At 48.6% G+C, this 12,590-nt stretch overlaps 1 protein-coding gene across 1 annotated transcript in view; it reads right to left on the minus strand.

The window, feature by feature from the left end:
* Positions 1-12,590, minus strand: part of LOC133446709 (phospholipid-transporting ATPase ABCA1-like) — a 118,566-nt gene that overhangs the window by 72,793 nt on the left and 33,183 nt on the right. The window contains exons 10-18 of the mRNA XM_061724701.1: positions 11,433-11,572; positions 10,218-10,334; positions 9,824-10,042; positions 8,851-9,080; positions 7,389-7,565; positions 5,430-5,652; positions 1,283-1,504; positions 538-742; positions 272-379 (exon numbers count right to left, since the gene is read on the minus strand). Coding sequence (XP_061580685.1) covers positions 272-379; positions 538-742; positions 1,283-1,504; positions 5,430-5,652; positions 7,389-7,565; positions 8,851-9,080; positions 9,824-10,042; positions 10,218-10,334; positions 11,433-11,572 — 1,641 coding nt within the window. The remainder of the gene's footprint in view (positions 1-271; positions 380-537; positions 743-1,282; positions 1,505-5,429; positions 5,653-7,388; positions 7,566-8,850; positions 9,081-9,823; positions 10,043-10,217; positions 10,335-11,432; positions 11,573-12,590) is intronic.

The following is a 12,590-nucleotide window of genomic DNA, read 5'->3' on the forward strand; positions in this document are numbered from 1 at the left end:
CAGGGGTAGTCCCAAAACTGAAAGTTCACACCTCTCACTTGGCTTGTTTATTCCTGTCTTTGTTGATTGAACTTTTGTATAAAAACCCTGTGGCCAAATCAATCTGGGTCAACATTTCAACCAGACTCATATACCACAAAGCGGACTTCTGAAATGGTTTGGTAAATTCCTCAACACTAACGTGTCTTCGCTAACGTGACCTCGCTAACGTGTCTTCGCTAACGGGACCTGGCTAATATGACCCGCTAACGCTAACCCCGCTAACACCCACCTGACGTGGTTCCTCTCCTCAGCGGGACTTTCCCGGATCCGTCCTTCTCTCCGGTCCAGTAGGACTTGGTGAACAGGAAGTACCAGGGCCGCGGGATCCCGTACTGACCTGTGGGGACACGGGTCGGGGATCAGAACCGGAACCAGGTCTAGAACCACAATCAGAACCAGGACCAGGACCAGGACCAGGACCAGACCAGGACCAGGACCAGGACCAGGACCAGAACAGTAACCAGAACCAGACCCAGACCCGGGTCCGGGACTCACCGGGGAACACGGCCTCCAGGTACCAGGTCAGGACTCCGTACAGGACCGAGTCCACGTACATCAGCACGATAGCGGAGCGGAGACTGAAGTCGTCCTCCTGGACCGGGCTGGACACCAGGTTGGACCACTGGATCCCCACGCCCTGCTCCTCGAACAGGGAGAAGTACTCGCACCCGAACCCGAACGCCACGGGGGACAGCAGGCTCTGGGGACAGAGGACAAGTTAGCAAGGTCGCGTTAGCAAAGACACGTTAGCCAGGTCACATGTAATAAGAAAAAAGAAGAAAAAAAGGAAAAAAAGAAAAAAAAAAGGGAAAAAATAAGGAAAAAAAAGAGAAAAAAAGAAGAAAAAAAGGAAAAAAGAAGGAAAAAAGAGAAAAAAAGAAAAAAAGGAAAAAATAGAAAAAAAGAGAAAAAAGGAAAAAAATAAGGAAAAAAAGAGAAAAAAGGGAAAAAATAAGGAAAAAAAGAGAAAAAAAGGAGAAAAATAAGGGAAAAAAGAGAAAAAAGGAGAAAAATAAGGGAAAAAAAAGAGAAAAAAGAAGGAAAAAGGAAAAAAAGAAGGAAAAAAAGAGAAAAAAAGAAGAAAAAAAGAAAAAAAGAAGAAAAAAAGAGAAAAAAAAAAAAAAAAAAAAACATTAGCGAGGTCACGTTAGCGAGGTCACGTTAGCGAGGTCACGTTAGCCAGGTCTCGTTATCTAGGTCTCGTTAGCCAGCTCATGTTAGCGAGTTAGCGAGGACTCACCGCGAACACCTTGGCTCCGTAACCGATGTAATCCGTCCAGGCCACACAGAGCACGTAGGGCAGGTAGAGCGTGAAGTAGATGATGCCGCCGCACGCCGCCGCTAGGTTAGCGCGCGAGAAGGCCGTGCTGAGCAGGAAACACTGCATGATGGTGACGACGGCGTACGACGCCAGGAACAGGAAAACCACGCCGGGGTCGCTGTAGGGAAGCAGGTTCCCCATCTGCAGAAACAGGAAGTGACGGTTTAACGACACAAACTACAGGGGCCGATACTGAGCCCTGGGGAACCTCACACACCGACAGTAATGGTAAAAACTACAGGGGCCGATACTGAGCCCTGGGGAACCTCACACACCGACAGTAATGGTAAAAACTACAGGGGCCAATACTGAGCCCTGGGGAACCTCACACATAGATAATGGTAAAAACTACAGGGGGCGATACTGAGCCCTGGGGAACCTCACACAGACAGTAATGGTAAAAACTACAGGGGGCTGATACTGAGCCCTGGGGAACCTCACACATAGATAATGGTAAAAACTACAGGGGCCGATACGGAGCCCTGGGGAACCTCACACATAGATAATGGTAAAAACTACAGGGGGCGATACTGAGCCCTGGGGAACCTCACACATAGACAGTAATGGTAAAAACTACAGGGGCCGATACTGAGCCCTGGGGAACCTCACACATAGACAGTAAAAACTACAGGGGGCCGATACTGAGCCCTGGGGAACCTCACACATAGACAGTAATGGTAAAAACTACAGGGGCCGATACTGAGCCCTGGGGAACCTCACACATAGACAGTAAAAACTACAGGGGCCGATACTGAGCCCTGGGGAACCTCACACATAGACAGTAAAAACTACAGGGGCCGATACGGAGCCCTGGGGAACCTCACACATAGACAGTAAAAACTACAGGGGCCGATACGGAGCCCTGGGGAACCTCACACATAGACAGTAAAAACTACAGGGGCCGATACTGAGCCCTGGGGAACCTCACACAGAGACAGTAATGGTAAAAACTACAGGGGCCCGATACGGAGCCCTGGGGAACCTCACACATAGACAGTAAAAACTACAGGGGCCGATACTGAGCCCTGGGGAACCTCACACATAGACAGTAATGATAAAAACTACAGGGGGCCGATACGGAGCCCTGGGGAACCTCACACATAGACAGTAATGGTAAAAACTACAGGGGGCCGATACTGAGCCCTGGGGAACCTCACACATAGACAGTAAAAACTACAGGGGGCCCGATACTGAGCCCTGGGGAACCTCACACATAGACAGTAAAAACTACAGGGGCCGATACTGAGCCCTGGGGAACCTCACACATAGACAGTAAAAACTACAGGGGGCCGATACGGAGCCCTGGGGAACCTCACACATAGACAGTAAAAACTACAGGGGCCGATACGGAGCCCTGGGGAACCTCACACATAGACAGTAAAAACTACAGGGGCCGATACTGAGCCCTGGGGAACCTCACACAGAGACAGTAATGGTAAAAACTACAGGGGCCCGATACGGAGCCCTGGGGAACCTCACACATAGACAGTAAAAACTACAGGGGCCGATACTGAGCCCTGGGGAACCTCACACATAGACAGTAATGATAAAAACTACAGGGGGCCGATACGGAGCCCTGGGGAACCTCACACATAGACAGTAATGGTAAAAACTACAGGGGGCCGATACTGAGCCCTGGGGAACCTCACACATAGACAGTAATGATAAAAACTACAGGGGCCGATACTGAGCCCCTGGGGAACCTCACACATAGACAGTAAAAACTACAGGGGCCGATACTGAGCCCTGGGGAACCTCACACATAGACAGTAAAAACTACAGGGCCCGATACTGAGCCCTGGGGAACCTCACACATAGACAGTAATGGTAAAAACTACAGGGGCCGATACTGAGCCCTGGGGAACCTCACACATAGACAGTAATGGTAAAAACTACAGGGGCCGATACTGAGCCCTGGGGAACCTCACACATAGACAGTAAAAACTACAGGGGGCCCGATACTGAGCCCTGGGGAACCTCACACATAGACAGTAAAAACTACAGGGGCCGATACTGAGCCCTGGGGAACCTCACACATAGACAGTAAAAACTACAGGGGGCCCGATACTGAGCCCTGGGGAACCTCACACATAGACAGTAAAAACTACAGGGGGCCCGATACTGAGCCCTGGGGAACCTCACACATAGACAGTAAAAACTACAGGGGCCGATACTGAGCCCTGGGGAACCTCACACATAGACAGTAAAAACTACAGGGGGCCGATACGGAGCCCTGGGGAACCTCACACATAGACAGTAAAAACTACAGGGGCCCGATACGGAGCCCTGGGGAACCTCACACATAGACAGTAAAAACTACAGGGGCCGATACGGAGCCCTGGGGAACCTCACACATAGACAGTAAAAACTACAGGGGCCCGATACTGAGCCCTGGGGAACCTCACACATAGACAGTAATGGTAAAAACTACAGGGGCCCGATACTGAGCCCTGGGGAACCTCACACATAGACAGTAATGGTAAAAACTACAGGGGCCGATACTGAGCCCTGGGGAACCTCACACATAGACAGTAATGGTAAAAACTACAGGGGGCCGATACTGAGCCCTGGGGAACCTCACACATAGACAGTAAAAACTACAGGGGGCCGATACTGAGCCCTGGGGAACCTCACACATAGACAGTAAAAACTACAGGGGGCCGATACGGAGCCCTGGGGAACCTCACACATAGACAGAGTCACGTTAAACAGGAACCCGGTTTAAAATCTATAGAAACAACGTAGCTTCTGCTGCAGTTCGCACATTCTATATGCCGATGATGCCAACTTGTACACATGCAGTCCCTCCCTGGATAATAATAATAATTACTACTACTACTACTACTACTACTACTACTACTACTACTACTACTACTACTACTAATAATAATAATAATAATAATAATAATAATAATAATAATAATAATAATAATAATTACTACTACTACTAATAATAATAATAAAATAATATCTTACACCACAATAAAAACAATAATAGTAATAATAATAATAATAATAATAATAAAATAATAATAATATCATATACCACGATAATAATAATAATAATAATAATAATAATAATAATAATAATAATATCATCTACCACAATAATAATAATAATAATAATAATAATAATAATAATAATAATAATAATAATATCATCAACACTTAAACTTCACACATTCACCTCATTCTCCTCCAAAAACACACGCCCAACGTTCATCTGGGTTCATTGCACATGTTTGTAACTCTCCCGGAGCAGCGCTAACACTTTCTACTTAGATGTTTCATGTGTTGCGTGTGTTTTACATATACGGTGTTGATAGTTTGTTTCCCTGTGATCGTATGTGTTTGACTCTCTGTACTACCTCTTGCTCAGGTCGTCGTTGGAAATGAGAATCTGTTGTCTTACCTGGTTAAATAAAATTTAAATACATAAACTAGAAAATTTCAGGAAATTTTGATATGGGAAAGCCCCAAATTTCCGTTAGCTTGAAAATTAGAAAAGTTAAATATCTCAAAAACCGTAGGCTAATAGCTAGCATGATGAGACTAAAATATGTTGTAGTAAAACGCGTCCCAGTTTTTTCAATGTTGTAATGATGTCTTTACGATAAACCGTTGCTTAGCAACAAGCGTCCAAAATAAAATGGAAAATGTTTTTAAATTGAAAGTTAAATATCGTAAACACCGTAATAATTAGCATGATGAGGTTGTACGGTCCTTTAGGGCCAATCGGGCCGAGTGTTTGTTTTGTTTTGTTTTGACTGAGAAAAGTAATGCCCATCAAGGCACGATGGAGACGCATCCAACGATGTCTGACATGAATGGGTGCACGCTGCGGTCCGGGCGGCCACTACTTGGCATGCCCATAATAAAGATATGTAGCTTTAGCCCTGAGTGTGTAGCTGGATCTGTAGCGGCTCTAGCTGGGTCTGTAGCGGGTATTAGCAGGTGTAGCGGGTGTAGCAGGTGTAGCGGGTGTAGCTGGGTCCGTAGCGGGTGTTAGCAGGTGTAGCGGGTGTAGCAGGTGTAGCGGGTGTAGCTTGTGTTAGCGGTGCAGCACCTTGAGCACCAGCACCAGCAGCGCGGCGCTGACCAGCAGCGGGATCAGGCTGCTGAGGAACCAGCTGAGCCACAGGATCCCGTTGTCCAATCCCATGATCCTCATGGTTTCCTTCAGCCGCGCCTCCTTCTCGTAGACCACGCCCTTCAGGATCAGAGACACCGAGTACATCCACGCTAGCGTCATGAAGAGCGGCATGGAGCGGCTCATCACCCGCAGGAAGCTAGGAGGGAGGGAGGAGGCGTTAGCCAGGGGGCGTTAGCCAGGACACATTAGCCATGTCACGTTAGCCAGGGGGGCATTAGCCAGGGGGCGTTAGCCAGGACACGATAACAAGGTCACGTTAGCCAGGTCACGTTAGCCAGGACACAATAACCAGGTCGCGTTAGCCAGGTATCGTTAGCCAGGACACGATAACAAGGTCACGATAACAAGGTCACGATAACAAGGTCACGTTAGCCAGGGGGGCGTTAGCCAGGTCACATTAGCCAGGGGGGCGTTAGCCAGGTCACATTAGCAAGACACGATAACGAGGTCACGTTAGCCAGGCGGCGTTAGCAAGGGGACGTTAGCTAGGTCACGTTAACAAGATAAATAATTAAAAAACAAAAACGAGCAGTGAGGTTAATAAACGGAGCGGGATACCTAGATCATATGAATAATTTGTTTTTAAATTCTTATTTTCTCAAGTTTCCAGATTTGGTGAAATTCAAAACGGCACAGACCATGTTTAAAGCCTGGAATAATAGTTTACCTGGAAACATCCAAACGTTATTTAGGAGAAGAGATGGTATTCATGATTTATGGAATAAACACACTTTTAAACAGACAATGGCTCATACTTCATTGAAAAAGATGTGCATTTCAGTGTTTGGTATAACACTCTGGAACAACCTTGATGAAAGTGTGAAGGTCTGCAAGAACATCAGGCTATTCAAACGCTGCTATAAGCAGATTCTCATACTGAACTACCAACATTAGATGTTATAATGACCATGATTTTTTATTTTATTATTTTTTCATTGTCTTTTTTTCTTCTGTGCATGATGCTTTTCCTTCTTTCTTAGCTACTTTTATTATGGTGATTGTTTTTGTTTTTTTTCATTGACTTTTTTTTCTTCTCTACTGTGCTTGATGCCTTTCGTTTTAGCTACTTTTATTATTGACTCACTTGTCTTTTAATTACTTTTATATTGACATAATTTTATATGTCAAGAAGAAGGGTATATACTGTATATATGTATTATTGTTGTTAGTATTATTATTGCTATTATTCTTTTATATATTGGATATTCTTATATTGCAAGAAGGGGCCGGACTAGATAAGCATTTGCTTCTTCCTGTCCCTTCTTGAACAAAACTGGTTGTGCTTTATTATTGTTGTTGATGTATGGTGTGTTTTTTTTAATTGTTTTGTTCAAGATGAATAAAGATCAAATCAAATCAAATCAAAAAGATCACGTTAGCCAGGTCACGTTAGCCAGGACACGATAATAAGGTCACGTTAGGCAGGTAGCGTTAGCCAAGTCATGTTACATGTCGTCTACGTAGCAGGGGTAGCGTTAGCTTACATGTCGTCTACGTAGCAGGGTAGCGTTAGCTTACATGTCGTCTACGTAGCAGGGTAGCGTTAGCTTACATGTCGTCTACGTAGCAGGGTAGCGTTAGCTTACATGTCGTCTACGTAGCAGGGTAGCATTAGCTTACATGTCGTCTACGTAGCAGGGGTAGCGGTTAGCGTTAGCTTACATGTCGTCTACGTAGCAGGGGTAGCGTTAGCTTACATGTCGTCTACGTAGCAGGGGTAGCGGTAGCTTACATGTCGTCTACGTAGCAGGGGTAGCGTTAGCTTACATGCCGTCTACGTAGCCGGGGTAGCGGTAGCTTACATGTCGTCTACGTAGCAGGGGTAGCGGTAGCTTACATGTCGTCTACGTAGCAGGGGTAGCGGTAGCTTACATGTCGTCTACGTAGCAGGGGTACGGCATCTGCTGCAGGTAGACTCCGGTCCTCTCCCGGGTGCCGGTAACGGCCCGGATGATTCCTTGCTCCACGGCGTCCTGCAGGTACGAGAACCCGCCCCAGATGTAGCGCATGTCCTCGAACGGGTCGGCCCGCGGACCCGGGTCCCAGTACCTGGGGGGACACAACCGTTAGCCAGGTGGGTGCTAGTAGGTGCTAGTAGATGCTAGTAGGCGCTAGTACATGCTAGTAGGTGCTAGTAGGTGCTAGTATTTGCTAGTACATGCTAGTAGGTGCTAGAAGGCACTAGTATTTGCTAGTAGATGCTAGTAGGTACTAGTATTTGCTAGTAGGTGCTAGTAGGTACTAGTATTTGCTAGTAGGTGCTAGTATTTGCTAGTAGGTGCTAGTAGGTACTAGTATTTGTTAGTAGGTGCTAGTATTTGCTAGTAGGTGCTAGTATTTGCTAGTAGGTGTTAGTATTTGCTAGTAGGTGCTAGTACTTGGTAGTAGGTGCTAGTAGGTGCTAGTATTTGCTAGTATGTACTAGTAGGTGCTAGTATTTGCTAGTAGGTGCTAGTATTTGCTAGTAGGCGCTAGTATTTGCTAGTAGGCGCTAGTATTTGCTAGTAGGTGCTAGTACTTGCTAGTAGGTGCTAGTTATTGCTAGTAGGTGCTAGTAGGTGCTAGTATTTGCTAGTAGGTGCTAGTAGGTGCTAGTACTTGCTAGTAGGTGCTAGTTATTGCTAGTAGGTGCTAGTAGGTGCTAGTACTTGCTAGTAGGTGCTAGTACTTGCTAGTAGGTGCTAGTTATTGCTAGTAGGTGCTAGTAGGTGCTAGTACTTGCTAGTAGGTGCTAGTACTTGCTAGTAGGTGCTAGTACTTGCTAGTAGGTGCTAGTACTTGCTAGTAGGTGCTAGTACTTGCTAGTAGGCGCTAGTATTTGCTAGTAGGTGCTAGTATTTGCTAGTAGGTGCTAGTTATTGCTAGTAGGTGCTAGTAGGTGCTAGTATTTGCTAGTAGGTGCTAGTAGGTGCTAGTACTTGCTAGTAGGTGCTAGTTATTGCTAGTAGGTGCTAGTAGGTGCTAGTACTTGCTAGTAGGTGCTAGTACTTGCTAGTAGGTGCTAGTTATTGCTAGTAGGTGCTAGTAGGTGCTAGTAGGTGCTAGTAGGTGCTAGTACTTGCTAGTAGGTGCTAGTTATTGCTAGTAGGTGCTAGTAGGTGCTAGTACTTGCTAGTAGGTGCTAGTACTTGCTAGTAGGTGCTAGTACTTGCTAGTAGGTGCTAGTTATTGCTAGTAGGTGCTAGTAGGTGCTAGTAGGTGCTAGTACTTGCTAGTAGGTGCTAGTACTTGCTAGTAGGTGCTAGTACTTGCTAGTAGGTGCTAGTATTTGCTAGTAGGTTAGGGTCTAAGGTCCAGGTCCTGGTCCTGGTCCAGATCCAGGTCCGGTTCTTACGCGTCCTGGATCTTGTTGGTCCGCTCCACGTTGTCGATGTCCATTCGGATCTTGTAGCGTAGCCGCGGCGGCAGCTCGGTAGCGTTGGGGTCCAGGTCCGGGTTCCGGTTCGGGTCCAGGTCCGGGAACACGATCCCGGCCCAGAACCGCCGGTCCTCCAGCAGGACCAGGGACCGGTTCACCAGCTGCTCCTCGCTGGACACGGGTTGGAGCTTGTCCAAGTTCACGCACTGAAACACACGGGGTCAAAGGTCACGATGATGTCATCACAATGGTGATGTCACAATAACGACGTCACGATGATGACGTTACAATGACGTTACGATGATGTTACACCAGCGTTACAATGATGACGTTACTACGACGTTACGACGGCGTTATGATGGCGTTACGATGATGACGTTACAATGACGTTACGATGACAACGTTATGATGATGACGTTACAATGACGTTATGATGTTACGATGATGTTACGATGACGTTACAATGACGTTACGACGGCGTTACGATGACGACGTTATGATGATGTTACGACGGCGTTACAATGACGTTACGATGGCGTTACGATGTTACAACGGCGTTACTATGATGGCGTTACAATGACGTTATGATGATGACGTTACAATGACGTTACGACGGCGTTACGATGACGTTACGATTACGTTATGATGACGTTACGACGGCGTTACGATGATGGCGTTACGATGATGGCGTTACAATGACGTTACAATGATGACGTTGCGATGACGACGTTATGACGTTACGAGGGCGTTACGATTATGTTACGATGGCGTTACGACGGCGTTACTATGACGTTACGATGATGAAGTTACGACGGCGTTACGATGACGTTACGATAATGACTTTACGATGATGTTACGATGACGTTATGACGATGTTACGATGATGTTACGATGATGACGTCATCGTGACGTCATCATCGTAATTACGATGCCCCTCCCCCCCATTTACCTCCATGAAGCGGGAGATGCTCATGATGGCCTGGTCCGTCTCGTTGAAAACTTCCCTCCAGGTGACGCGCCGGTTCCCCCTCTGGTCCCGGGGACCCCTGTCCGGGTTCTGGTCCCTCCGGTTCTTGGACAGGAAGTGCTCCAGGTCCGGGACGGTCCAGTCGGTGCCGGCAAGCCGGCCCCGGAAGAAAGCGGCCGTGGCGTTGTTCCTCAGCAGGCTCTGGGGGGGAGGGGCTTCGTTAGCGGGCCGGCCAATCAGGAGGCAGCGGTAAGGAAAGGGGCGGGGCTTCGTTAGCGGGCCGGCCAATCAGGAGGCAGCAGTAAGGAAAGGGGCGGGGCTTCGTTAGCGGGACGGCCAATCAGGAGGCAGCGGTAAGGAAAGGGGCGGGGCTTACCCGGACCAGGTCCATCTCCGGGCTGCTCTCCAGGAAGTCCCAGACTCGGGGACGAACTTCCTCCCACATCCCGCCAAGATCCCGGAACACGGCCAGTTCCTGGAAGGTCCGGTTCACCTGGGGACAGGAAGTGAGGTCACCAGACAGGAAGTGAGGGGACAGGAAGTGAGGGGACAGGAAGTGAGGGGACAGGAAGTGAGGGGGGACAGGAAGTGAGGGGACAGGAAGTGAGGGGGGACAGGAAGTGAGGGGACAGGAAGTGAGGGGGGACAGGAAGTGAGGGGACAGGAAGTGAGGGGACAGGAAGTGAGGGGACAGGAAGTGAGGGGACAGGAAGTGAGGGGACAGGAAGTGAGGGGGGACAGGAAGTGAGGGGGGACAGGAAGTGAGGGGACAGGAAGTGAGGGGACAGGAAGTGAGGGGGGACAGGAAGTGAGGGGACGACAGGAAGTGAGGGGACAGGAAGTGAGGGGACGACAGGAAGTGAGGGGACAGGAAGTGAGGGGACAGGAAGTGAGGGGGGATATGAAGTGAGGGGGGACAGGAAGTGAGGGGGGACAGGAAGTGAGGGGACAGGAAGTGAGGGGGACAGGAAGTGGGGGGGGACAGGAAGTGAGGGGGACAGGAAGTGAGGGGACAGGAAGTGAGGGGGGATATGAAGTGAGGGGGGACAGGAAGTGAGGGGACAGGAAGTGAGGGGGACAGGAAGTGAGGGGACAGGAAGTGAGGGGGGACAGGAAGTGAGGGGGGACAGGAAGTGAGGGGACAGGAAGTGAGGGGGGGACAGGAAGTGAGGGGGGACAGGAAGTGAGGGGGGACAGGAAGTGAGGGGGGACAGGAAGTGAGGGGGGGACAGGAAGTGAGGGGACAGGAAACAGGAAGTGAGGTCCCCAGACAGGAAGTGAGGTCACCAGAAAGGAAGTGAGGTCACCAGACAGGAAGTGAGGTCACCAGACAGGAAGTGAGGTCACCAGAAAGGAAGTGAGGTCACCAGACAGGAAGTGAGGTCACCAGACAGGAAGTGAGGTCACCAGACAGGAAGTGAGGGGACAGGAAACAGGAAGTGAGGTCCCAAGACAGGAAGTGAGGTCACCAGACAGGAAGTGAGGTCACCAGACAGGAAGTGAGGTCACCAGACAGGAAGTGAGGTCACCAGACAGGAAGTGAAGTCACCAGACAGGAAGTGAGGGGACAGGAAACAGGAAGTGAGATCACCTCGTGGACGACCCGGGCCGTGGCCGGAGTGTGGGGCGTGTACAGGATCTGGCCCAGCAGCAGCGGCTTCAGCGCCGTCCAGATCATCCGGGACGTCGGGTTGGAGTCCAGCTTCTTCACCAGGCTGTTGCAGTACGGGGCTGGAACAGAACCAGAACCAGAACCAGAACCGTCAGAACCAGAACCAGAACCAGAACCATCAGGAACAGAACCAGAACCAGAACCAGAACCGTCAGGACCAGAACCAGGAACCTTAGCCAGGTCACGTTAGCAAAGACATGTTAGCGCGGTCACGTTAGCAAGATCGCGTTAGCAAGGTCACGTTAGCAAGGTAGATGTTAGTAGGTACTAGTAAGTACTAGTAGGAGCTAGTAGATGCTAGTAGGAGCTAGTAGGAGCTATTAGGTGCTAATAGATGCTAGTAGGAGCTAGTAGGAGCTATTAGGTGCTAATAGATGCTAGTAGGTGCTAGTAGGTGGTAGTACGTGCTTGTAGGTGCTAGTAGGAGCTAGTAGGTGCTAATAGATGCTAGTAGGTGCTAGTAGGTGGTAGTACATGCTAGTAGGAGCTAGTAGGAGCTAGTAGGTGCTAGTAGGAGCTAGTAGGTGCTAGTAGGTGGTAGTACATGCTAGTAGGAGCTAGTAGGTGCTAGTAGGAGCTAGTAGGTACTAGTAGGTGCTAGTAGATGCTAGTAGGAGCTAGTAGGAGCTAGTAGGAGCTAGTAGGTGCCAGTAGGTGCTAGTAGATGCTATTAGGAGCTAGTAGGTACTAGTAGATGCTAGTAGATGCTAGTAGGAGCTAGTAAGAGCTAGTAGGAGCTAGTAGGTGCTAATAGATGCTAGTAGGAGCTAGTAGGAGGTAGTAGGTGCTAGTAGATGCTAGTAGGTGCTAGTAGGAGCTAGTAGGTGCTAGTAGGTGCTAGTAGGTGCTAGTAGGAGCTAGTAGGAGCTAGTAGGTGCTAGTAGGTGCTAGTAGGTGCTAGTAGGAGCTAGTAGGTGCTAGTAGATGCTAGTAGATGCTAGTAGGAGCTAGTAGGTGGTAGTAGATGCTAGTAGGTGCTAGTAGGTGATAGTAGGAGCTAGTCAGAGCTAGTAGGTGGTAGTAGATGCTAGTAGGTGATAGTAGGAGCTAGTCAGAGCTAGTAGGAGCTAGTAGGAG

The sequence above is a fragment of the Cololabis saira genome, chromosome 7 (assembly GCF_033807715.1).
Source record: "Cololabis saira isolate AMF1-May2022 chromosome 7, fColSai1.1, whole genome shotgun sequence".
Lineage (NCBI taxonomy): Eukaryota > Metazoa > Chordata > Actinopteri > Beloniformes > Belonidae > Cololabis > Cololabis saira.